The sequence below is a fragment of the Cyprinodon tularosa genome, unplaced genomic scaffold, assembly GCF_016077235.1.
Source record: "Cyprinodon tularosa strain WSP-4 unplaced genomic scaffold, ASM1607723v1 ctg658, whole genome shotgun sequence".
Lineage (NCBI taxonomy): Eukaryota > Metazoa > Chordata > Actinopteri > Cyprinodontiformes > Cyprinodontidae > Cyprinodon > Cyprinodon tularosa.
The window spans coordinates 211237-236619 of record NW_024039405.1 but is presented as its reverse complement, the minus strand read 5'-3'; the positions used below and the strand labels follow the sequence as shown (position 1 = coordinate 236619).

Genomic DNA, 25383 nt, shown 5'->3' with positions numbered 1-25383 from the left:
AAATTGTCGTTTTGCTCAATTTTATACCAATCATTACGATTATTTGAAACAATTGTCTGGCAGCAGATAAAATCCACAAACTTCTCCCGTTCCTGGGTGAAAATGGGCATAAATGCTAGCAATGTTCATAATTCCTATTGGTCAAAGGATCTCTAGCTCGAATCTGATTGGATGCGGTGCAAATATTGGGAAGAAAGCGTTATTAATTTCCGGTGAGGCTAATCAGAAGTAAGATGTTTATTAAAATATAAATTTAACAGATGCTATCAAATTCCTTAACACGTGTGATATGTCGGCAGTTCCTCTAAACAGTGAACGCAGCATCGGAAAAAAAATCAGCATAAACTACATGAACATAAAAGCTTTCAAAGTCCCAATCAGAGTATAATGTAACACATATATAATGTTTGCTGCATCACTGTGAGCGTTCAGTCTGCATCTCCCCTCTCTCACCCGAACTTGACTGCTCCTAAGAAATGATTTCAACAGACGTCACTCATCTGCATAGGGAGTGAGATGCGAGCAGAGCCTGAAATCCTCAGCGCGTCTCTGACAGAAAACAAAAAAAACAAAACATTGAACCTGCTGATTGCTGCATACATCAGAAAACGATCATGGAAGGTACTGTTTGCATGCACTGTCATTCATTTGCGCTCAGATCCGCATATTTTAGGCTGCAAGATGGATGCAAACCAGCCGTGCACAGGGATGCACGTAGAGGCGGCTGCAGGTCGCCTATAAACACCCGAAATGTTTACTGTTTTTATATAAGTATAAAGTATACATATATATATATAAAGGCTGCTATGTTATTGTTTATTGTGTGTCTGCAGGAATAGGATGTTACTAGCCTCCGCCGTGGTGGTATGGGAATGGCTGAACGAGCACGGACGCTGGCGGCCGTACAGCCCGGCTGTCTGTCACCACATCGAGGCAGTCATCCGGAGCGACCCGCGCTGTGGTAGCGTGGTCCTCGGCCAGGTGGACACTCGCCTGTCGCCCTACATTATCCATTTACATTCCATGCACCAGTTCCGACAGGACACAGGTGAGGCTGGAGAGGGACTGTGGGTGGATCAGTGGCATGGATGGAGGAGAAAGGCCTTGTTTTTTTTTCTATCCAGTTTTCTCTGGGTGGATTTTCTTGCAAGGATTGATGACTTGTTGCTGTTGTTTTCATTGAATACATAAATTGCATTTTTTTTCTTTGCTCTAATACAACCTTCTTCGAAATAACCTACTATTTACATCTGGGGCCCATATGTGAAAACTAGCTTAGTGTTTTGATCTGCATGTTATTTAAAAATCCTATCTGGAATTATGTCCTGCACAGAGGCGTAGCCAGATATTTTTTATAAGGGGTGGCCAAAAGCGGATAGGCCCCAGAACCTCAGGGTCAATTTACACTATTACATCCATCCATCCATCCATCCATCCATCCATCCATCCATCCATCCATCCATCCATCCATCCATCCATCCATTTTCTAACACTAGAGGCCTGCGCAGGACACATTTTCCAGTCCCGCAGAGTTCAGTCCCGCTCCCGCAAAGAATTATGATTTTCAGTCCCGCCCGAACCTGTAATAGTTTGTCCCGTTCCCGCCCAAAATTCCTGCATGATTCTGACTTTCGTCTACTGCTCAAGGCAATTCGTTTCATTAGTTTGAGCAATTAAAGACACTGTGCTTAGCTGAGCACATTACTGGCCGATTCTTCACCGCATAGTGCATGACAAGCGTAAGGTGGTGCTTCACAGCAATACCCAACTAACCTACCAAAATCTACTAAGGATATTAAGAATAATATATTGTGCATAATCTTATATGCCACTCATCATCACGTTCACGTATGAAATATAACTTTATTTTACATGACTTTTACTTTACAACACGTTTTTAGTTTTAGGACTGCCGCTTATCACCGCTCCCGCCCGCACCGCAGTGCTTTGCGAGTGCAGGGCTCTATCTAACTCACTTAATCCCAAGTGGGGTCGCGAGGGGTGCTGGTGCCTATCTCCAGCTGTCTACGGGCGAGAGGCGGGGTCCACCCTGGACAGGTCTCCAGTCCATCGCAGTGTAACACAGAGACAAACAACCACCCACGCACGCATGCACACACTCACACCTAAGGAGAATTTAGAGCAGGCAATTAACCTAACAGTCATGTTTTTGGACTGTGGGAGGAAACCGGAGTACCCTCAGAAAACCCACGCATGCTCAGGGAGAACATGCTAACTCCATGCAGAAAGACCCCAGGCCGGGAATTAAACCCAGAACCTTCTTGCTGCATAACAGTAGTGCTACCCACTGCTCCACTGAGCAGCCCCCAATTTACATTATTGCAACAGGAAAATTAACAAGCACAACATCCATATTTCCTACAGCCTTTGCTAACAAATAGACGCAAATATAAAAAAAAAATCTGTGCTTTCTAGATAAATGGTATAGTGGATACAATTCTTTCAGGTTTTGAGTTCTGGTGCAAACATCTCTTCCTTTGTCATTGCTTACCTACTTTTATCAACAATTTTGCATAAAATTGATATTTACAAGTACTAATATATACATAAATTAATGATTAAGGTTTTATTAAAATATTTATCTATGATTTCACTGAAGACTCCTAGGTGGCTTTCAAAGAAATATTGTTTTCTCTTTACCCCATATAACACAAAATCTAGTTCTGAAAAGAGCATGAAGTTTAATCTTTAATGTTAGTATATTGATGTGCACAATTAACCAATTTGTTTTTGTTGTAAACTAGTTTTTAATATATGAAAAATTAAAATAGTTTGAATATTCCACTTGGGAGTATTACTGCTGCCACCATCGGTATTGGGAAAAAAGTAGGGCTGGCCAATAATTAGCTAAGGGTGGCCATGGCCACTCCTGGCCCCCCATCTAGCTCCGCCCCTGGCCCTGCGATGGATTGGTGACCTGTCCAGGGTGTACCCTGCCTCTTGCCTGTAGACAGGTGGAGATAAGCAGGGATAAGTGTGATGGAAAAATAGGTGGATGTGGAATTGTTTTTCTTTTCAGCTTTTTTATTGTGAATTCACAAGCACAGTGCAACGAAATGATCTTTCTTCAACCCATCCCACTAGACCACACTACCCCCTACTTATATTTTTATTCTTATGATTGCTGATCAGTTATCTGTACTTTACTATTCTAAGGAACTATGTTGAAACTATGTCGAAATATGTGATCCCAGACTGTATAAACTAAATCCTCATGCTCATACATATACATGGTTTGTTGTTGTTGTTTATTTTTTAATTGGGGGGGTATTAAACTGTGTTTAAGAGAGACAGTGATAAAATATAACTGAACTTCTCCTAAAGATGTATTTACATTTTTTTTCTAATCTTTTGCAGAGATTAAAATATTAAAACCTCTCCTTTGACACTGGCTGACAAAGACCTTTTTGTACTTTTCCAGCCCACAATAGAGATTCTCATTGTGCCCTAAACTTAAAGGGTAGAATGAAAATGGAGTTTCAGTACTGACAACAGGATGATAACATATGAACAGATTTTAAAAATGAACTGATGCATACAATACAGTCCGATTCAAATATTGCAAATGATGCGTTCATGTTTTGCTTCTTAGATTACGTGTTTTAACCAAGCCTACTTATAATATTATAAAATTGTTATACAAAAGGGGCTTAATATTTGTCAAAACAAAAGAGAAACAAAAAAGGCTCAAATGCATTTGTGATTTAAAAAAAAACTATTTTGTATTCCTAAACATTTCTACCTCGGAAGCTCACTGGTCTAAAATAAATCAAAGCTCTCAGCCAGTCACAATCCAGAACAGGCCGTGTTGTTACCAGGGGCAAAATGTGTTTGCCCAGATTCAGAGCAAGTAAATAAACTCATGTTGATTTTTGTTACACACTGCTTGTTCAGTCCAAATAGCAATGCAGTAAATAATGTGTACCTCCTGTCATACAACATCATGTTCGTTGCTTAGTAGTCAGGAAAGATGACATCTCTGCAAGGCATAGTTTGGCTTTTTGGAGGTGAGGATGTGTCAAGTAGTCTAGTTATGAGCTGTCTGCATTTAACCTTTAGTGAACATTAATCAGTAGGAATTCTTTTAGAGAAGTGAAACTAACATCTAGTTTCAAGATTGGAGAGTCTTGGACATTTCCAAAGGGAATGCTGGCATTGCATTTCTTGTTCTTAGTTTAATCTATGAAAATGCTAATTCTATCAGCTTTCAGGTATTTAGAACCAGGTGAAAAAAGAAAAGATGGTATGTAGTGTCCATTCTGCCTATTCTAAATCCTAGTGAATGAAACACTAAAGCTTAGAGAGTTGTGTTTATAATCTAAAGATAGAAAAGAAAAAGAAGTGTGGGTATATTTCATTGTTTTCTTTGAACTGTAGGGAACATTAAAACTTGATTAGAACTCTAAGATATTCTGAACCATCCTCCTAATAGCTATGGAACCTTTGCCTGTGGTTTGTTTGCTCTTCAGGTACCCTTCGACCTGTACGACGTAGCTTCTACGATCCGTCTTCAGCACCGGGCCAAGGTTGGTTGTGGGAGTGGGAGAACGACGCTGGCAGTTGGGTCGCATACGACACAGAGGTGGGCATTGCCATCCAAGCAGCTTGTGACCGCCAGCAGCCCTGGTTGGACCTGGCGCCGCTGGGATTTTGCTATCTGATTGACTTTGAAAGCATGACCCAAATCAATGGGCAGACGCAGCGCTGCCGACGAGTCCAGAGACGTGCCGATCTGGCATACCCGCTGGTGTCCGGACCTTTACCCAAGTCCCATCTTGCATGGGGACCTGCATCCATACCTGGCTATGGAGGACTGCTCGGCATTGATGTTTCAGGTGTAGGCATGGGGATGAGGATGAGCAACAGTGGGACTGGAAACGGGAGTGCCTACCCAAGTGGAGCACTTCCTGCTTCAGCCATCACCTCTTTAGGACAACCCTGCGCCTGTCAGCAATGTATGTTGGTGCTAAGTCTCAAAGCAGGAACAATGTCGACTGCCCACACTCTGGGGAGAAGACCACCACAGACTAAGCCACCGAGTCCAAAATTAAGTAGTTACCCCATCCCAGGAAGTTCCTATTCTCTGACCCTCCCCCGACCCCCATCGTTGTCATCGAGATCTCTCTCTCCTCACAGGACTTCTGGACTTGGGGCTACTGGTGGTTACAATGTCAACAGTACAGGAGGGTTGGGTGTTATCGGTGCTGGTGGCGTTGGCAGTAACACCTTTGGGTATGGAAGTAGCTTTACACACTCGTTTTCCCTCCTCGGGCCAGCTACTGCTGCTCTCTCCATCTCCTCAACTCGTCCTCCACCTCCTCCTTTGCCACCTCCTCCTCCGCCGCCTCCTCCACCCTCTACAGCTTCCTTTTCGGTCCCCATCCCTCCAACTCAAACCGTAGGCTCCTCCTCCCTCTCCGTTTCGTGTCAGGCCCCATCACAGCCAACCCCCGCCCAATCTCTCATCTCCACGGCCACCTCCACCTGCACACCGTCGCCTTCTGCCCGTGTTCTCGGACCAGTGTCTTCTTCTGGTGCTGCTGCCTGCTCAGCCCCCTTGCCACCAAGGTCTAGCCTCGCCGGCCTGAGTCGTCCTGCCCTGCAGCGTATTGCCATGGCTCAATCACGCGCACTAATTGCCTCCGGGTGAGTAGAACAACATTCTTTCTAACTGTTTGTTTGGTGTGTTGTTGATGTGTTTCAGAAAGTTAATTTTTCAGGGACATTTTGCCGAAGATGGGACCATTGGTTTCTCATGAACCAAATATTTTAGCCCTGTTCCTAACAGGTAATTTAGCTTTCCTTTGGCAGCCATGTTTTCCTGTTTAATCCAGGATTTGTATAGATTGTTAAAGTGTCTTGGTAACTAAATGAAAAGTACCGCATATAAGACAATGTGCCGTGGTGAGCAGTGGCATCAGTTGGTCTGGATAATCTTAGCTCTAGCTCAGGAAGATTTTCATTAAGCCCCAGACATTTCCATTAAGAGAGCCATCCTACGATATTAAATAGGGAAGCATGAGATATAATCATTAATATTGGTATGAAACAATGTTGGTAATTTTGAAGCATATTGGTATTGGTCTGATTGCTGTTTTTGTTTTAGGAAGGGATCGGTCATGTGGTATTTGTTTTGGTGTCTGACAGTGATTGTGAAGCAGCAAAGGATTGTGGGTAATTAACAGAAAGGTAATATCAGCAGCACTGTGGTCGGTCTATGTGATATTAGTAAGTAGCGGCTATTAGCCATTACGGTAATATGAATATCTATATGTCAATATCATCCTAGATTGTCGTACTGGTGCATTCCAAATATTAAAGAAGAAGGAAGTTTCGTAATTTTCCAGTTTTAATGAATGCAACACAGGAAGGCTATGATCATTCAGAGAAAAAAACTTTATGCAAGCTGGAACTCCTCTGTGTTCTACTGACAGCTCTGATGTGTTTTTGAGCAGTCACAAAAGTTGACAGGCGTTTCTTAAGTTGCGTCGACTGGCAGGCAGCAGTAGAGAAAAAAGTGATTTAAATCTTGCATGTCTTTGAATTTATGTCCTTTTCCTGAGACTGATATGGTATGGGATATCAAAATTACTTTGGCTATATTAATTGTTGAGTTAACAATCATTTAGTTAATATACTGTAGTACTGTAAGCATTATAATGTGATTCATGTGGGGAAATCTAATGAAAGGAATTAGAGCATCAATGCTCATTTGCGAGCATTTAATCTTCACGACAGAAATCAGCAGGCTTTTTCATATCCATGGGAAAACAATGTTGGCTGTTCATTTTGAAGAAGCGGAGCTCTGTCTAGTCTTTCCCTCTAATTTGTAATACAAATGTCTAATATTCATAGTCGGCCTTCTAAGTTCTCACAGTTCACAGTCTGAAAGGAAGCAAAGTCTAAAAACCTGTTTTGGTTGTCTCAAAATTGTTTTGAGACAACTTCTTAAAATATATTTATTTTCAGAATGTGTCTTATGTTGTTTCTCAGGATCAAAACATTTAGTGAGGAATATATTTGCACAGCACAAGTTTTCAGGGTAATATATCAAACAGTGAGTGAAGTCTGTCTTGATGGGGGTGTTTTCACCATTTAGTCGCCTCTTACTATCATTTCATACCAGCAAACAAAATGTTTTAGATGAATGAATGTTGATTTACCAAAAAAAAGACTGAATTTACTCAAAGGCTGGGTGCAAAGGTTACTCCTACAGTCCATTTTTATTGATTATTACTTGTCTGCTATGTCCCTTGGCAACAACAGATGGTTGTACAAGAGTAAAGGAGAGCTACCAAAGAGAGCCGCACTAAGCAATGGAAACAAATCATAAGAAACACAGCGTGTTCAAAAACTCTGTATTTTACACAGAGTGGCTGATGCTCTGCTGTTGTAAAAACAATGTAATGATTGTCAGGGAACGGTGTTTGTAGAGGAGGACCCAAATGCAGAGACGAGTTGGCAGAGGTGAATTTTAGTGGTTTAATAAGGTTTAAAGGCACTGAGGCAGGAGGTTCACAGGCACAGAGGCAGGAATCAAAAAATCCAATCAGGGGAAAACCAAAATCTAGGAACCAGGAAGAGACGAGGAAGGCGGACAGACGATTGACCAGGGGTTAGACGAGAGGTTTGACGAGGATCCAGCAAACAGGAACTGAAGAGGGAGGGCTTTTAAAGGGGACAGAGACAGGGAGAGGGCTAATGAGGGAATTGAAAACAGGTGAGGGCTGAACAGAAAACAGAGCAAGAGAAAGAGGACACAAGAGGGCAGCAGAGGACAACAAATGGAGAACCAGGAAGACAGGAACTAATAAGAAAACAACAAAATAATAATCAAATAACTAGGATAAAGAAACATGGTGAAAAGAAAACTAAACACTAGAAATCAAGGAGCAAAAAAAACATAACAGAAACAGAAACCTAACAATGATAAGCAATGTTCTGACAATAGTTAAAAAATAATTTTTTTCCCAGTTTTTTTTACCTTATTCAATTGAATGTCATCCATCCATCAATCCATCCATCCATCCATCCATCCATCCATCCATCCATCCATCCATCCATCCATCCATCCATCCATCCATCCATCCATCCATCCATCCATCCCTTCTAACCTAATTGGGTTAGAAAGGACTTAAAATTATGGAAATTTGATTCCTAAAAGCAATAATTTTATGATATTTGAAGGAAACTTGAATACAGTTGGAATGTTTGTTACACTAAACCTTTTTCCAGTTAGTAAAAAAAAAATAAAAAAATTGACATAATGTCTAACAATTTCGTTTTTACAGTTGTGAGTGAATGCTCTTAGTGTGTCCAAACATCAAAGCCAGGGGGCGCTCAAAAGTAAAAAAAAAATGTTTTTCAAATGTCTCCTTTTAAAAGCGTAAATAGTTTTTTTTTTAAATCTCCAGATTGATCAGATTTCCAATGTGACCAAATGCATTCCTCCCATGGGAAAATTATATTTTAATTCGTTATACAGTTAGACACGGCTTTTTATTAGTTGTTATTCAGATCCTTGCCTTCTGCTTATAGCTGCCTCCGCTGCGAATATACTTAAGACATTACCTTATGCTGAGGATCATTGCCATGTGACCAAATCCAACAGTCGCCCGGCACAGTGACCCAACTTTTATAAATCCTGGCATTACCCAAAACAGCCTTGTAAAACACCAGCTTCACATCCACTAAGCCACAGTTAAATACCGAAAACCAGGGGGCTTAATATTTGTAGTGGTGGGGGGTGATGTGTGGATTCTGTGTTAGGTTGGCTGTGTGACAGGTGTCTCTGAACGTTGCAGGTGAGAGTATTTGTCTTTGCAGCAGATGGTAGAACCTGCTGCTGCTGTAAAATCCTGTGGAATGTCACGGATAAATAGTGAGCCCATCATTCCGAGGTTCGGCACTCACCGCCTTTATTCTTACACCTCTTTACGACGGCTTGACAGCTTATAATGCATATAAACATGGGGAATTTTGTTGTCTTTGAATATTACATACATTTTGTGTACTTTATTAGCCTCACTTGTCTAATCGGATGTTAATAGGGATTGTTGGATGTCGGCACATGAATAAGGAGCCTGATTAGTCTTTATTAAAAGTACATTCTTATTTAATTCAGTTCAGTTTATTTATATTGCGTCAATTCACAACACTTCATCTTAGGGCGCTTTTTAGAGACAATTTAACCAGAACATAGAGTCAGATTGGTTTATACAGTCAGATTGATGCTGATTGCATCGACTCATTGACTCTTCAGCACACCAAGCATGTTTGTAACGACAGTGGAGAGAAAAACTCACTTTTAACAGGAAGAAACCTCAAGCACAACCAGGCTAGCATTGGTCGTTTAAATTTACAAATTGAAATTAAACCTGAAATGAGTAATAACAAAATAAATTTTTGACTGTTTTGGTCATTTTAAAGATAGATTAATCATTTAAGAAAATCACTTTAATTTATATTTCCTATCAAACGCATGTATTCCTCTATAAAGAATGCTCAATTTTACCACAGTACAACCATAAACTTTAGTGTGCTTTACTGAGATTTCCTGTGTATCAACACAAAATAGCATTTAGTTTAAAGTTAAGGGGAAAAAACTAATAACTGTTTTTAAATGATTTTACAAAGTAAAATCTGAAAAGTGCACATGAATTTGCAATTTGTTCCCTTTATTTGGACAGTTCTAAAGTAGTAAATATGTTAAATGTGTCATAGCTCTCTATTTTTAAACAGTTTTATTTTTTTACACTGGATGTGTAATAAATGCGTTCAGTGACCGTATTACTGGTGTATATATCTGATGCTGGTTATAATTTAGGTTGAGTTTTTATTTTCAGAGGAAATTTAAAGGTAATAACAGGAAAACAACATCTGAGCGGAAGGGAGAGGGCTAATGAGGGAATTGAAAACAGGTGAGGGCTGAACAGAAAACAGAGCAAGAGAAAGAGGACACAAGAGGGCAGCAGAGGACAACAAATGGAGAACCAGGAAGACAGGAACTAATAAGAAAACAACAAAATAATAATCAAATAACTAGGATAAAGAAACATGGTGAAAAGAAAACTAAACACTAGAAATCAAGGAGCAAAAAAAACATAACAGAAACAGAAACCTAACAATGATAAGCAATGTTCTGACAATAGTTAAAAAATAATTTTTTTCCCAGTTTTTTTTTTTACCTTATTCCATTGAGTGTCATCCATCCATCCATCCATCCATCCATCCATCCATCCATCCATCCATCCATCCATCCATCCATCCATCCATCCATCCATCCATCCATCCATCCATCCATCCATCCATCCATCCATCCATCCCTTCTAACCTAATTGGGTTAGAAAGGACTTAAAATTATGGAAATTGGATTCCTAAAAGCAATAATTTTATGATATTTGAAGGAACCTTGAATACAGTTGGAATGTTTGTTACACTAAACCTTTTTTCAGTTAGTAAAAAAAAAATAAAAAAATTGACATAATGTCTAACAATTTCGTTTTTACAGTTGTGAGTGAATGCTCTTAGTGTGTCCAAACATCAAAGCCAGGGGGCGCTCAAAAGTAAAAAAAAAAATGTTTTTCAAATGTCTCCTTTTAAAAGCGTAAATAGTTTTTTTTTTAAATCTCCAGATCAGATTTCCAATGTGACCAAATGCATTCCTCCCATGGGAAAATTATATTTTCATTCGTTATACAGTTAGACACGGTACGAAATAACTCTCTTTTTATTAGTTGTTATTCAGATCCTTGCCTTCTGCTTATAGCTGCCTCCGCTGCGAATATACTTAAGACATTACCTTATGCTGAGGATCATTGCCATGTGACCAAATCCAACAGTCGCCCGGCACAGTGACCCAACTTTTATAAATCCTGGCATTACCCAAAACAGCCTTGTAAAACACCAGCTTCACGTCCACTAAGCCACAGTTAAATACTGAAAACCAGGGGGCTTAATATTTGTAGTGGTGGGGGGTGATGTGTGGATTCTGTGTTAGGTTGGCTGTGTGACAGGTGTCTCTGAACGTTGCAGGTGAGAGTATTTGTCTTTGCAGCAGATGGTAGAACCTGCTGCTGCTGTAAAATCCTGTGGAATGTCACGGATAAATAGTGAGCCCATCATTCCGAGGTTCGGCACTCACCGCCTTTATTCTTACACCTCTTTACGACGGCTTGACAGCTTATAATGCATATAAACATGGGGAATTTTGTTGTCTTTGAATATCACATACATTTTGTGTACTTTATTAGCCTCACTTGTCTAATCGGATGTTAATAGGGATTGTTGGATGTCGGCACATGAATAAGGAGCCTGATTAGTCTTTATTAAAAGTACATTCTTATTTAATTCAGTTCAGTTTATTTATATTGCGTCAATTCACAACGCTTTTTAGAGACAATTTAACCAGAACATAGAGTCAGATTGGTTTATACAGTCAGATTGATGCTGATTGCATCGACTCATTGACTCTTCAGCACACCAAGCATGTTTGTAACGACAGTGGAGAGAAAAACTCACTTTTAACAAGAAGAAACCTCAAGCACAACCAGGCTAGCATTGGTCGTTTAAATTTACAAGTTGAAATTAAACCTGAAATGAGTAATAACAAAACAAATTTTTGACTGTTTTGGTCATTTTAAAGATAGATTAATCATTTAAGAAAATCACTTTAATTTATATTTCCTATCAAATGCATGTATTCCTCTATAAAGAATGCTCAATTTTACCACAGTACAACCATAAACTTTAGTGTGCTTTACTGAGATTTCCTGTGTACCAACACAAAATAGCATTTAGTTTAAAGTTAAGGGGAAAAAACTAATAACTGTTTTTAAATGATTTTACAAAGTAAAATCTGAAAAGTGCGCATGAATTTGCAATTTGCTACCTTTATTTGGACAGTTCTAAAGTAGTAAATATGTTACATGTGTCATAGCTCTCTATTTTTAAACAGTTTTATTTTTTTACACTGGATGTGTAATAAATGCGTTCAGTGACCGTATTACTGGTGTATATATCTGATGCTGGTTATAATTTAGGTTGAGTTTTTATTTTCAGAGGAAATTTAAAGGTAATAACAGGAAAAAAACATCTGAGCGGAAGGTAGACTAAATAAAAATCTTCTTTCTATAAAAGGATACAACAAACCTAAACTTACTAGAATGACTTGATTTCCCGATTTGTGCAGAATAGTTTTGTGGTTTTTTTTTACTTCTGTCCCACCATCCCACACACTTAAACAATGACCTGCATTAGACCGGGTCAAATTATAAAAGTAGAATATATGATGTACACTATGCTTTAAGAAAATAAAGTAAAACCACAATGGATGGATCGAGTAAGGCAGTGAAAGGGGATTCTCAGCAAGCTTTTGACAAAGTTTTCCAAAGTAATTTATAAATACGATAGGAGGGAATGCGATGTAAAGAACACTGTAAAAGGGACTCACAAAAGAAAGCTGAAAAACCTGTGGCATTCCTGCATTGTCCCTCAAAAGCATCATAGTTGTCCCACATTTGTTTTGTTTTTTTTAGATCTGGTCACCTTTTAACTTATCCTTATATCACTAATTAAATTGCCTACCCACACAGTAAAAGTTGTGGGTAGGTAATTTGCTCAGAAACCCATTGATGTAAAGTGTGCTTTGCAGCGCCTGGTGCAAGATTTTGATTTGCTTATGGGCTGTTAAAGCATCCAGTCTACACTAGACAACTCTCACCAAGGGCTCGAATAATCTGGCACTGATGACTGGGAGCAGGCAGGTTAAATAGAGACTAGAGCAGGTTACACAGATGAACAGTGATGAGAAACTGGGCGGAGCTACACAGTAGATTGGAATGAACAATCAAGCCAGTCATCAGCGCAAAGATCATGACAGATACGTGAAATTTACAGGGGACTGCAATTTATGATGGAAGGTGGGAAAGGGGTAAAATACAGTAGTTTTCCAGCCAAAATAGGAGACTTGACAGCTATATTTCTGTACGATATCAGATCTCTGATCACATGGTCTTTTTATGGTGAATACAAAAAATCTATCAGCGCATGCACAAATTGACCAAAAACAAAAAGCATATAACATAGAAACAAACTATTAGCCAGCTCAGCTGGGGCCCATAATGTATTGGGAAAGCCTTTGTTTTCAACAAGAATGAGCTGTGTCGTTGAAATTCAAAAAGTCATTGCATGTTATTGGGTCTCTTTAAGGTGTAATTGGTGGAAAGTCAAGAGGTACACTATATTGCCAAAAGTATTTGCTCACCCATCCAAATTATTGGAATCAGGTGTTCCAATCACTTCCATGGCCACAGGTGTATAAATTCAAGCACCTAGGCATGCAGACTGTTTTTACAAACATTTGTGAAAGAATGGGTCGCTCTCAGGAGCTCAGTGAATTCCAGCGTGGAACTGTGATAGGATGCCACCTGTGCAACAAATCCAGTCGTGAAATTTCCTCGCTCCTAAATATTCCACAGTCAACTGTCAGCTGTATTATAAGAAAATGGAAGTGTTTGGGAACGACAGCAACTCAGCCACGAAGTGGTAGGCCACGTAAACTGACGGAGCGGGGTCAGCGGATGCTGAAGCGCATAGTGCGAAGAGGTCGCCAACTTTCTGCAGAGTCAATCACTACAGACCTCCAAACTTCATGTGGCCTTCAGATTAGCTCAAGAACAGTGCGCAGAGAGCTTCATGGAATGGGTTTCCATGGTCGAGCAGCTGCATCCAAGCCATACATCACCAAGTGCAATGCAAAGCGTCGGATGCGGTGGTGTAAAGCACGCCGCCACTGGACTCTAGAGCAGTGGAGACGCGTTCTCTGGAGTGACGAATCGCGCTTCTCCATCTGGCAATCTGATGGACGGGTCTGGGTTTGGCGGTTGCCAGGAGAACGGTACTTGTCTGACTGCATTGTGCCAAGTGTAAAGTTTGGTGGAGGGGGGATTATGGTGTGGGGTTGTTTTTCAGGAGCTGGGCTTGGCCCCTTAGTTCCAGTGAAAGGAACTCTGAATGCTTCAGCATACCAAGACATTTTGGACAATTCCATGCTCCCAACTTTGTGGGAACAGTTTGGAGCTGGCCCCTTCCTCTTCCAACATGACTGTGCACCAGTGCACAAAGCAAGGTCCATAAAGACATGGATGACAGAGTCTGGTGTGGATGAACTTGACTGGCCTGCACAGAGTCCTGACCTCAACCCGATAGAACACCTTTGGGATGAATTAGAGCGGAGACTGAGAGCCAGGCCTTCTCGTCCAACATCAGTGTGCGACCTCACAAATGCGCTTCTGGAAGAATGGTCCAAAATTCCCATAAACACACTCCTAAACCTTGTGGACAGCCTTCCCAGAAGAGTTGAAGCTGTTCTAGCTGCAAAGGGTGGACCGACGTCATATTGAACCCTATGGATTAGGAACGGGATGTCACTTAAGCTCATATGTGAGTCAAGGCAGGTGAGCAAATACTTTTGGCAATATAGTGTATATAACCAATGAGGCAATATACAAAATAAAAATTCTGTCAATAAAGTGTACCTATATGTAATCTTTATTTGGTCATCATGTTTTGCATTTAAACACGTTACGAGGTTCCAAATGTAAAGAATTTGAGCCTTTTTGTGAAACATTTCAGCATTGACGTCAATATAAATATTCTGTGACATATTTTAAGGTTGTGTCTGCCATAGATTTCACCGCTGTTTCACTTGAAATGTGTTTAGATGGCAAAATGTTCAATGTGCAACTGCTGCTCAGGAAGGAGTAACTTACTTGACGTGACCATATGTTTGTTTCCCATATTCACGATCGATAATACCCTGACCTTCTTCGACTGAAGGTTCACTGGTCTTATGAAACGTAGCTGGTTTATGTGCAAATTGGGAACATCTGCACCATGTGTCAGTGACTCTTAAGCATTTGGCATATCGAGATGAGTAAATCTTTATCTCTGCAGACTGAACGGCAGAATTCACGAATTACATTAAATAGCATTGTTTTAGAGTGATTGAGAATTCGTTGTTCCATGTCTAATAAATCATTAATTTCAATCTCATCTTTGAGTTTTCGCGATCATGGTCGGGAGTCGGGAGACTATGTGGTAGCCTGGCTTTGCTAAAGCTCCTATGTGTGTTTTGGTATATGTTAGTAACCAAAAAGTTGTTTATTTAAAGCTGCATGTCTTCAAACCAAAGATCTATGCACGAGTGAAAATTCTTGTTAAATTGTTGCTTATTGTTGATTTGATGTAAACAGATTCTTAGAGAATTTACATTTTGAGATATTTCAGAGAGAAAACGTTGCAAGTCATTTTCTATGAAACCAGTCTTTTATAGACAATATTGACTTGCGTATGGTAATGGCAAGATTTTTTTTTTTTTTTATGATTAATCTCTGGTATTTATAGATTGCTTTAACAAATCAAAGGACCCCAAAGAGCTCTACACTACATTCAGTCATTCACCCATTCACAGACATTCACACAGTGAGGCGGCAAGTTTCACTGTAGCCACAGCCGCCCTGGGGCACAGTGACACAATCGAAGCTGCCGTACAAACTTGGTTAAGGTCTTGGGTTTTACACTGCAGTGGAGCTCAGTTTTCCTAATCTATCAAATCTGTGGTTGCCCTAGCTTGCTTTCTTTGGTGTTGACCATGATAGGAGTTTTTGTTGACCTAATTTTACCCGACAATATGATCTAACTAACAGCTGTCTGAGAACTTTTTTCAAACTTATGTTCTTTGCGTCAGGAGGCATAGAAAGCGTTGTTGATGATCATCAGCAGTTTGAAAGTTTTGATACTTCAAATAACATCTGTGAATCGGAGAAAACAAACCATAGAAGAGCTGACCTAAACGTGGATGAGAAATAATCATCTTTGAAACCACAATTGTGGTAAACATGGCGGTGACCTTTTAGAAAATGTGCTCTCAGAATGTATCTTTGGCTCGTACCTAGACTATGTTGACCTTGTTCTTTCCTCTACTGATTATAAAGATTAGATTAAATGTTTTTTTTTCATCTCTTTTGTTGTAATGAAAAAAACAGGAATGAGCCTGAAAATGAAATAATTTCTACTTTTCCTTTGTCAACACCTGGGTTAAAAGTATTGTAGCAAACAGCAATTAAAGAGGAACTTCCTTTCAAAGGTAGGTTTGTGGCTGCAGTAACTGCAGCGAATGGAGCCAGATGGTCTTTAAGTGAGTTACCAAAATCTGGGGGGAGATCTACAGTGTCACAGATTATCACAATGACGAAAGTTACTTCTGCTGCCCGTACCTGTTGCACACACTTTTGCTCTCTCGCCACACTATCCATCATTTGCATCTCATTGGTTATTTTGCCTCTTATGCCAGTGTTTATCCCGTTCATTCAAGTTAATCTGAGGTATGAGCTTTGAATTTGTGAAGCGTCTGCTACCACATATGGCAGCTTGTGTATCGTCATCATCCAGCGCTGCAGATGGCGGCTGCCCTAATGCTTCAAGATTAGCTTTGGATCAAAGCAAACGTGACTGCGTGACATTGCTTTCCACCTCTTTTATCCGCCTTTCACTGATTTTCTCCCACCCTCTTTAAATCTTCTGATCATATTACCTACATCTTCAGCCTGACACTAAAACGACAGTGAGGGAGCATGTTTTCTGAGTCACGTAAGCACACGCGCAATGGGTTAATGCCACAGCTAGGCCGCTTTGTTGGTAAACAGCATTTAGGTGTGTAATCTGATTGACCAGTACTGGAACTGGACAGCAAAGGGAGTGTTTTTCCAATGCTGTGTTACATCATTTATTTGGATGAAAAACATGTTCTGCTACAGTCAGAAATATGTATACGGTCACTGTGAGCATGGAGCACAGGTGAAGCACAAAGAAAAAAAAGTCTAAGGATTGTAAAAACAGGAAATGGCTAATAAAAGCAAAATTTATTTGTTGAAGTTCCCAGGATTTATTCAACTGCTGCTTCTTTTATGGCTTGGATGGATGGATGGATGGATGGATGGATGGATGGATGGATGGATGGATGGATGGATGGATGGATGGATGGATGGATGGATGGATGGATGGATGGATGGATGGATGGATGGATGGATGGATAAGGCCTTTGAAACATACAGCTATTAACATCTAGAACAACTCACTGAAAAACTGCCAATGAGTTTCTGCAACATTTAATTTCCCTTCGGGATAATTGAAGTATTTTTGAACTAAATTGGGAATTAATCCTTCTCAAAAACTTAACCTTTCTGAAATATCACAAACTATGCTTAAAAGCCTGGTCTGTGCCTGGGATTCAACCCTATTTTTTATGCATAGGGTGATCCCTAACCTCAGGGGTAGATTTGTTATCTTCTCCTTGCATAGGAAACTTTCAAAATCTATTTTCAGTGCCCCATGATAATTTTACTTAGGAAAAACTAAACTTTGACCAACAAAACACTAATAATATCACTAATACTGATAATTTCACTTTCTTGCTGATAATTATGTATTCTCATATAGCAATGGAAAGAAACATGCTATTTACTATCTTCTTTTTTTATTTAAACTCTTCTGTATCTTCAATAGTTGTGGATTGTGACTACATTATTTTATGTATTTATTTATCTTTTAAGTGTCCTGTCTTGATGCCAAAAAGAGCCCAACAGATTTTGCTTTCTCAAGTGGAGCAGTAGGGCTATCGCCATGGTGTTCCGCTTGATTTATGCATATAAATAGCTTTATTATAATTATGCAGGGAGTTTTACACATTATACAGACACTGCAATGTAAGTAGAACAGAAGAGGAAAAACAGAAAAAAAGGAGAAAAGATGAAAGAAAGAGGAGATCACGATAAAACATCTTCAGTCTGCTTCATCACCTGCAAAGAGATGTAAAAAGAACAGCACAAAGAAGGGACATGGTACGAGACATACAATAAAGTAACACCTAGGTACTATTGCTGAAGTATAAGTAGTATTATTTAATCTGACATGTATACTGTGTTACCTGAAGATAAGAATATGGGCTTTCTGTATTGAAGTGAATCTCTGGAATCGATTGTGACTACATTAAACTAGAGATTAAAACCGAAGAGCTCGAATAGCTTATGCAAATGTTACAAACAAAGAAAAGACTTTGGCTAAACAGGACTGGTTTTCTCATTACAGACTTAAGTCCAGTGAATAAACAAATAATATTCATCCCTTGTTTATAGTTGTAATATGTCTACATCTGTGTTTATTCTGCTGTTGAGTCAGGTTCTTTAAGCTTGTATCTGCCAGCCGTTTGTCCGCCTGGCATGGCTGACGTGATAATTCACAGGTAATCCCTCCCGCTGCCAATCGTTGGCTTCTAACCAGAGTTCAATCAACAGATGGGACCTGGTGGCTTAGCCCTTTAAAGGCAGGAAGGAGAGGCGAGACACCGGCATAGAAGCGTACACAGCAGCACAGATAGAGGTGGTTTACACGCTGCCTTAGACAAAGAAAAACAGCCCTAAGAGTCTATTTCGAAGCTTAAACATCTTGACTCTTCGGAGCGATCGAGCAAGAACAATGACTGTTATCAAACATGGCAGACCGTAAGTAAACAACTTAGGACAGCTGGTAGTCTTTGTAGGTTGTGTGACACATTTCAGGCTTGTGTGGATTTTTAACCATTTCAGATAGCAGAGACAGTGACAGAGATGTGGAAGTTCATATACTTTAAAACATCTATTAAGTTGATTAAACAGAAATCAAAGCTGGTGTGTCTGATTGATTTGAAACCTGGGCTTTATCAGCTTGTCTCACATAAAATGGATAATCCTGATTTGCACTTTTGATTCCATGATGAATGCTCAATGGTTGATATACATGTTGTCATGATCTGGTGATATAGATTTTTGGTTGTTTTCAAGTTTTTACTTTGGGTTTTCAGATACACTCTGATTTAAATCATCTTTTGTTTACAAGTTATTAGTTTAATTTGCCTTAAGTGTCATAAAATTATTTTCTAGCTATATTGAAGATTTGTTTTATCTGTTTATCTAGTTACTTCTGTCCATACCTGCTCCCAATCAGTCGATTACTCCATTCATTGTTCTGTTTGGCATATATACTCCTCCTCTGCACTTACTCTTTTCAGGATTCTTTTCACTCCCGCTTTAAGCTATGTGTTCCCCTTTGTTCTGGTTCCTGTGTTCCTTGATTAGTTATTTCTGGATTCATGCTTGTGTTGCTACCACCATTATTAAATCTGCAAGAAATCACAGCAGCTTCTGTCTCTGCATTTGGGTCCTCTACATAACTCCACCCATCCTGACAGTAGAATCCAGCCAGAAAGAACCCAGCAGAGCCCATCTGGGAGGAGCAGCTGGCTCTCCTACAGCAAGAACCACAACAACAGAATGCACAACGAGGCCATTTCATGACCTCATTCTCCAACCAGCTAAGCCTCCTTGTCGAGCACATTGAGAAGTTTCAATGCTCTTCTCACCACCTAACATGGATCCGGATCAGTCACCATCTCAGTTGAGAGAAATGTATTTTGCTCAATCTGACATCACCACTGCTTCTCCTCTACTCAACTCCTCACATCGGGTCCCCCACAGCTTGAGGATTTTTTCCATGTCATGCTACCTCTATCAGCTTGCTGTCATTCCGCTATTCCACAGCCTGTAGCTCCCTGTCAGCCATCTGCTACAGAGTTATGGCCCCTCAGTGAACCCTCTCCGGAGCCTGTTGTTTTCCATCCATGTTGGACCTTTCCTTGAGTCAGATCATTGTGGACATTCTCCCAGCTGTGGACGCTCCTCGTGTCCAATGCTCCTCCGTGGTCGTTTCTCATCTCCAAGGCGCCTCTGTGGCGCTCCTCTACTCCAAGGCCCTCCGTGGTCTTTCCACATCTCTACATCCCCAAAGTGGGCGTCCCCCATCTCCATGGGCCCAACTTGGGCGCTTCTAATCTCAACGACCCCTCATTGGGCTCTTCTCGTCTGCAAGACCCCTCCTTGGGCATCCGTCTCGATCTCTGGTGCCTCTTGGTGGGTCTCAAGCTGCGTTGCCTCTTGATGGGTTCCTGTGCCACAGTCACCGGCCTCCAAGACTCCTGTTTCGTCGCCGCCTCCTAGAGACTCTGCTTTGTCGTCGCCCACTCATGTTGGGTTGTTTTATTTTGGACTCTGGTTTGTTGTTTCTTTAGCCCCTGGACTTGTAGGGTGTCTGGTTTAACTTTTTTTTACTGTTTTTTCAGTTACACTTTGATTTATATCATTCTGTATTTTCTACTCATAAGTTTCATTTCCCTTTAGTGTCATTTTAGTTATTTTCTAGATATCCCTGTTTTCTTCCCTTGTTGCTCTCTGTTTCCCCTTAAGGTATGTTCAGACGGCCCGCGGTGGCTTTGATTGCCGCAGTGGATTCACATAGAATTCCTAGACGAACGGGGAATGTGAAGGGTGGGGAATGCATTTTTATTCAATTTAGAGTGTATTGGGGGATAGACTCTGAGTGATCTAAAAAATATCTTTAATATTTCTGAAACATCAGCACAGAACTCTTTTTTACTTTTTTTTATTTTTACAAATTAGCATGTTAAAAGCACAATCCTGCACTTAAGAAGCAATAACCATTCAGTCTATTTGCTGAGGTTTTTTTTTCCTTGTCAGTGGCGTGTCATGCAGCTTCATGTAGCTGAAGCCTGTCCTATTTAATGATGCGGTCCAGGGTGTAAACAGAGTGCATCTGAAATGCAGAGCAGTGAATTACCTGTGGCGCTCCTGTGTGAACGCACCATAACGCTCCTTGCCCCCTACCTTCCTTCTAGCTACTTCTGTTCACCCCTGATCCCAATCAATTGATAACTCCATTTATTGTACTGTCTGCCATATATACTCCTCCTCTGCAGTTACTCTTTGCTGGATTCTCTTCATTCCCGCCATAAGCTCTGTGTTCCTTGATTAGTTATTTCTGGATTTATACATCTGTTGCCACCAATTTAATTATTAAACCTGCAAGAAACCAACTCAGCCTCCGTCTCTGCATTTGGGTCCTCTACAAACCTCCACCCGTTCTGATACATGGTTAGTTTGTGTTTTTATTAAGTAATCTTTCAATAGATCCTTGTCAGAAACATCTGACGATCATTCCGAATGTTTGGTGATTCAGTTTAACCCTAAAATTAGAACATCAATGGTGTGATCTGGATCAATTATATACAGTATGTCTGGTTGCAGCATCTGCTCTTGTCTTCCGCATGTCCTCAGAAGTCCTTAACCTGGTGACACGTATTGAACCGGAGGCAGGCATATGCTGCTCTCAGCTGCAGCTCAATCCTTTTTACATGTGACTAATCGGAAAAGGCCTGTCCATGTGCAGAGCTGACCCAGCCAATCAGTCCTGTAACAGCTGTGGATTAATGTCTGTGTTTTATTTTTTTCCCCTTTCTTTCAGAGTGCCAACAGTTCCAGTAAAGAACCTAAATGGATCCAGCCCTGTGCATCCTGCCCTGGCAGGTAAAAAAATATACATACCACCTCATCAGAGATGTTAAACTGATCTACTTGGAGAAAAAAATTTAAAAATAACTCAAGAGGCCATTAATACACAAGCATGTCACATTTTTTTTGTATTTCTGTTAGTGAATAGAATTATTTTTGCATCCGCTTAATAAAAATTCACCACTTCGTTTCACATAAAACGCTGAATTAAAAATATTAATGTTTCTGCTAAGAACATGGCATATATCTAAAAAAAGTGTAAGGTGAATAAGTACTTCTGTCCTGGTATTTTATTGAGGAGTTAGTTGTCAGGATGAACATAAACATTACCTCCCTCCACTGGCTGTTCACAGGTATTACAGGCATCCTGATGAGTGCAGCAGGACTTCCTGTCTGCCTCACCCGCCCTCCTAAGCTGGTACTCCACCCCCCACCTGTCAGCAAGAGTGACATCAAACCTGTGCCCGGCTTGGGCCACTGCTGCCGCAAGACCACAAAGAAGCAGGCCCGGAAAGGTAGGCCTCTTGGTTGACTGATGTGGCATATCAGCTGATAACAACCACGGCTGATATTTTTTGTTTTTTTATATTTTAGGCAAGACTCCAGAGGAAGTGGTGAAGCGATACCTTCAAAAAGTCCGTAATCCTCCTGAGGAGGTGAGTCGTCTGTGTATGTCTGAAAAAAAAAAGAGTTTTTCTTTAATTGTTGTGATCTAAGGATGTTCTGAGTTGACATAATAGTAAAAGTGATATAAAGCTAATGTAAGCTGAACTCTTCTCATTCATATCTCTGTCGCCGCTTTGGTTTAAAGTGATCCCAGCGCAAATACAGCTGTTTAAATAGAGACAAATAATTGCATTTGCAACATAATCGCAATTTAATGAAACACAATATTCAAATTGCAAAGTCACTCAATTTTGATCATATTACACTTACAGGTGCAGTGAAGAATTTTCACAAATGTTTGTGAAACAAAATGCACACGCACAACCCTCGCTCGCGTGTGAGAGCATGCACAAGCATATTTTCTCCTCTTCACGCTCTGTTTAAAAGTTGCTTTTTTCATCGCTCATACAGACTTACTTTCCCAAAGAAGATGTGCATTTTTTTCACTATGTCAGACTCACCACCTGTAAGTGAAAATGTGGACGAGCACGTAGGACGGACTTACGTAAACATATCACCAGAATGATTGACAGTTAGGAGGACCACTTATTTTGATGATCCACCAGGAAATAAAATATCGTCCCCTATACTTTTAAATACATCACAAAGCATTTATGAAGCATCACCTGATATGTAAACTGTTGATTAAGGACACGTTTCTATTGATTTTTTTTTTGTAGAATTTCTGAACAAAATTAATCAAAACAAACACCTTTTGTACTGTTTCTATAATGAGAGCTTTGAGAGTTGATAAATGATTGATGGTACATGTCCATTTGTTTTTCAAAAAGAACATCCTCAACAAGAGTACAACACTGAATTTCTCACTCTGGTGGGGTGTGGGGGTGAGGGTGTGGGTGACTCTGGATAAGCAAGTTTTCAAGATAATGAAAAAGGTGAAATCCTAAAATAAAAGATCCTTATTCTTGGTGTTACTGCAAAGGAAAATCAAAAAATGAAATCACAATATTGTTGGAAAATAATAAATAAATCTTGATTTTTGGCAAAATATTTACGCCCTAATAGAGACTGAAAAGATTTCATCAAACAAGCACCATGGCACCAAAGGATGATTGTTCTGAAATTATTTAAAGATGAAATTTGTGGTTTTTAATCCATAATATTTAATAATAAAAAAAAAGGTTTTAGAAATAGGAAGCGTTTTAAAATTTGAAGTTGGACTGTATTTCACCTGTTCTGCTTGGATTTATGAGACAAACTTGACTCATCTCTCATTATCAGGACTGCACCATCTGCATGGAAGCCCTATCGGGACCTTCAGGCTACAAGGGTCCTGGCGTGGGTGGCATCTCCCGAGCTGAGTCGGTGGGCCGCTTGGCGCAGTGTGGCCACCAGTACCACCTCCAGTGCCTCGTCGCCATGTACAACAATGGCAATAAGGATGGCAGCTTGCAGTGCCCCACCTGCAAGACCATCTATGGAGTCAAGACAGGCAACCAGCCCCCAGGCAAGATGGAGTACCACGTCATCCCGCACTCGCTGCCTGGCCATCCAGACTGTAAAACCATCCGGATAATCTACAACATCCCTCCTGGTATCCAGGTAAGTATCACATCATAACTGCAAAGCAGAAAAATCATCATATTTCTTTTGCTCATGCTTCTTCGTATGTTGTGTACTTTCAGGGCCCTGAGCACCCAAATCCAGGAAAACCGTTCACAGCGCGTGGATTCCCCAGACACTGTTATCTCCCTGACAGCGACAAGGGTCGCAAGGTAAACTAAGACTTTATCACTTAGAAGATAACCTAGTGACCTGATTTTATTTCCTAGACTTATTTCTTTTTTCCCCTCAGGTTCTGAGGCTGCTCCTGGTAGCGTGGGATCGCAGGCTCATCTTCTCCGTGGGAACGTCCAGCACAACCGGTGAGTCTGACACAGTGATCTGGAACGAGGTGCACCACAAGACAGAGTTCGGCTCCAACCTCACCGGCCACGGCTACCCTGATCCGGGTCACCTGGACAACGTGCTGGAGGAGCTGAGGGCTCAGGGCATCACTGAGGAGGAGTGCCTACACAGAGACTAAGCTGGAAGATGCTTGGAGCACAAACAACATGATAAAAGAAGACCTTTGAACTATTTTTCTGATAAAGGGAACCGATTGATTGTGAATTAACTGTTCAGAGACTCTGCAGGAATAGTTTCAGCATCAGAGGCACACTTTTTCTCCCCCTGTTTCTGATGCAGAAAAAGAATTAAGGTCACAGGGCTTATTTAAGTCCATAAAAAACAAACACCAGTCTTTTTACTACTGAGAGGACATCATTAGAGAAAGGCTTCATAAGAATGTAACTGAGAATTTCAGTCATTTCTGACGTGTTTACTGCTGTTGCTGCTTTGTTGGACTCGGAGAGGAATTTTAAAGAAGGTAAATGCTTTTGTTTTTTGTTTCCAAGTCCTAGTCAGCAAAGCCAGTTGTATTAAACCAAGTGTTTAAAAGGATTTCTGAGCATGGATGTTTGCTGACCTCTGGTGGTACGTTTTTAAAACTACCCCCCTTTTCTTTTTCCTGTTTTTTTTTTTTGGGTCTAATTTATAAATGTATTCTTATATATTGCAAATACTTGATATATGATGTTGGCTACATTCATTCTTGTTTTTATATTTTAACTACTAATATGATATATGTTGTATCACTGTGTTCTTTCATCGGTTTATGCCGATGATTTGCTGATGTACAAAAGTCTATGTTCTTTATAAACAGCCATTTTCAGGATTTTGTATTTTGACAAGCTCACAAATGGACATTCCCTAACCATTTATGGCTCAGAGTATGTGTGATTTTTAAAAGCATTCGTCGTCTTGTTCAGGACTGAAAGAGGAAAGCCTTGAATCGTGGATTATAGTCCCTTCAGGGGGGGAACAAATTCCCCAAAAAACAAGGATTAAGACCCCCTCCCTTCCTGAGCTTGTATTTGCACAGAGCTTTCTACTGAGCATCAGAGGAAATTAAGATAATAGTTTTAGTGTCTAAGACCCCAAAAGACACCAGCCTTTAGTCACAGTGCAGATTTCTGTTTTCTTATGTTCACTTTTCATCATATAAAACATGCAAAGAGACTATCATGAGGTGGATTTGATTTTGGCCAAAGTGAGTTTGCATTCAGTGGACTGTTTTACTGTGAGGAATGTTGGGATATACTAACGAGGGTCAACATTTATACTTTATGTGTGTTTTATGTGGAGAATAATAAATTGAACTGTTTTCTAAGATTCA

At 40.3% G+C, this 25383-nt stretch overlaps 1 protein-coding gene across 2 annotated transcripts; it reads left to right on the top strand.

The window, feature by feature from the left end:
- The first annotated feature begins 464 nt into the window (after window positions 1–464).
- On the top strand, window positions 465–25383 carry dtx4a (deltex 4, E3 ubiquitin ligase a). Of its 2 annotated transcripts, none has more exons than XM_038309145.1 (9): window positions 465–621; window positions 834–1048; window positions 4491–5667; window positions 21433–21494; window positions 21833–21994; window positions 22074–22135; window positions 23388–23708; window positions 23792–23881; window positions 23962–25383. In XM_038309145.1, the coding sequence occupies exons 2-9, from the start codon at window positions 841–843 to the stop codon at window positions 24190–24192; spliced, it is 2313 nt and encodes a 770-aa protein (XP_038165073.1). In that variant the 5' UTR covers window positions 465–621; window positions 834–840; the 3' UTR covers window positions 24193–25383. The 2 variants fall into 2 exon arrangements, with proteins under 2 accessions (XP_038165073.1, XP_038165074.1); XM_038309146.1 differs by lacking the exon at window positions 465–621 and adding an exon at window positions 684–730.

What these genes read in the sequence shown, in the direction of transcription:
- dtx4a (XM_038309145.1), top strand. Translation starts at nt 841, where the DNA reads ATGTTACTAGCCTCCGCCGTGGTGGTATGGGAATGGCTGAACGAGCAC. An exon ending in CCAGTTCCGACAGGACACAG is followed by an intron (nt 1,049 to 4,490) that starts GTGAGGCTGGAG and finishes TTTGCTCTTCAG; the next exon opens with GTACCCTTCGACCTGTACGA. An exon ending in ACATCCCTCCTGGTATCCAG is followed by an intron (nt 23,709 to 23,791) that starts GTAAGTATCACA and finishes GTGTACTTTCAG; the next exon opens with GGCCCTGAGCACCCAAATCC.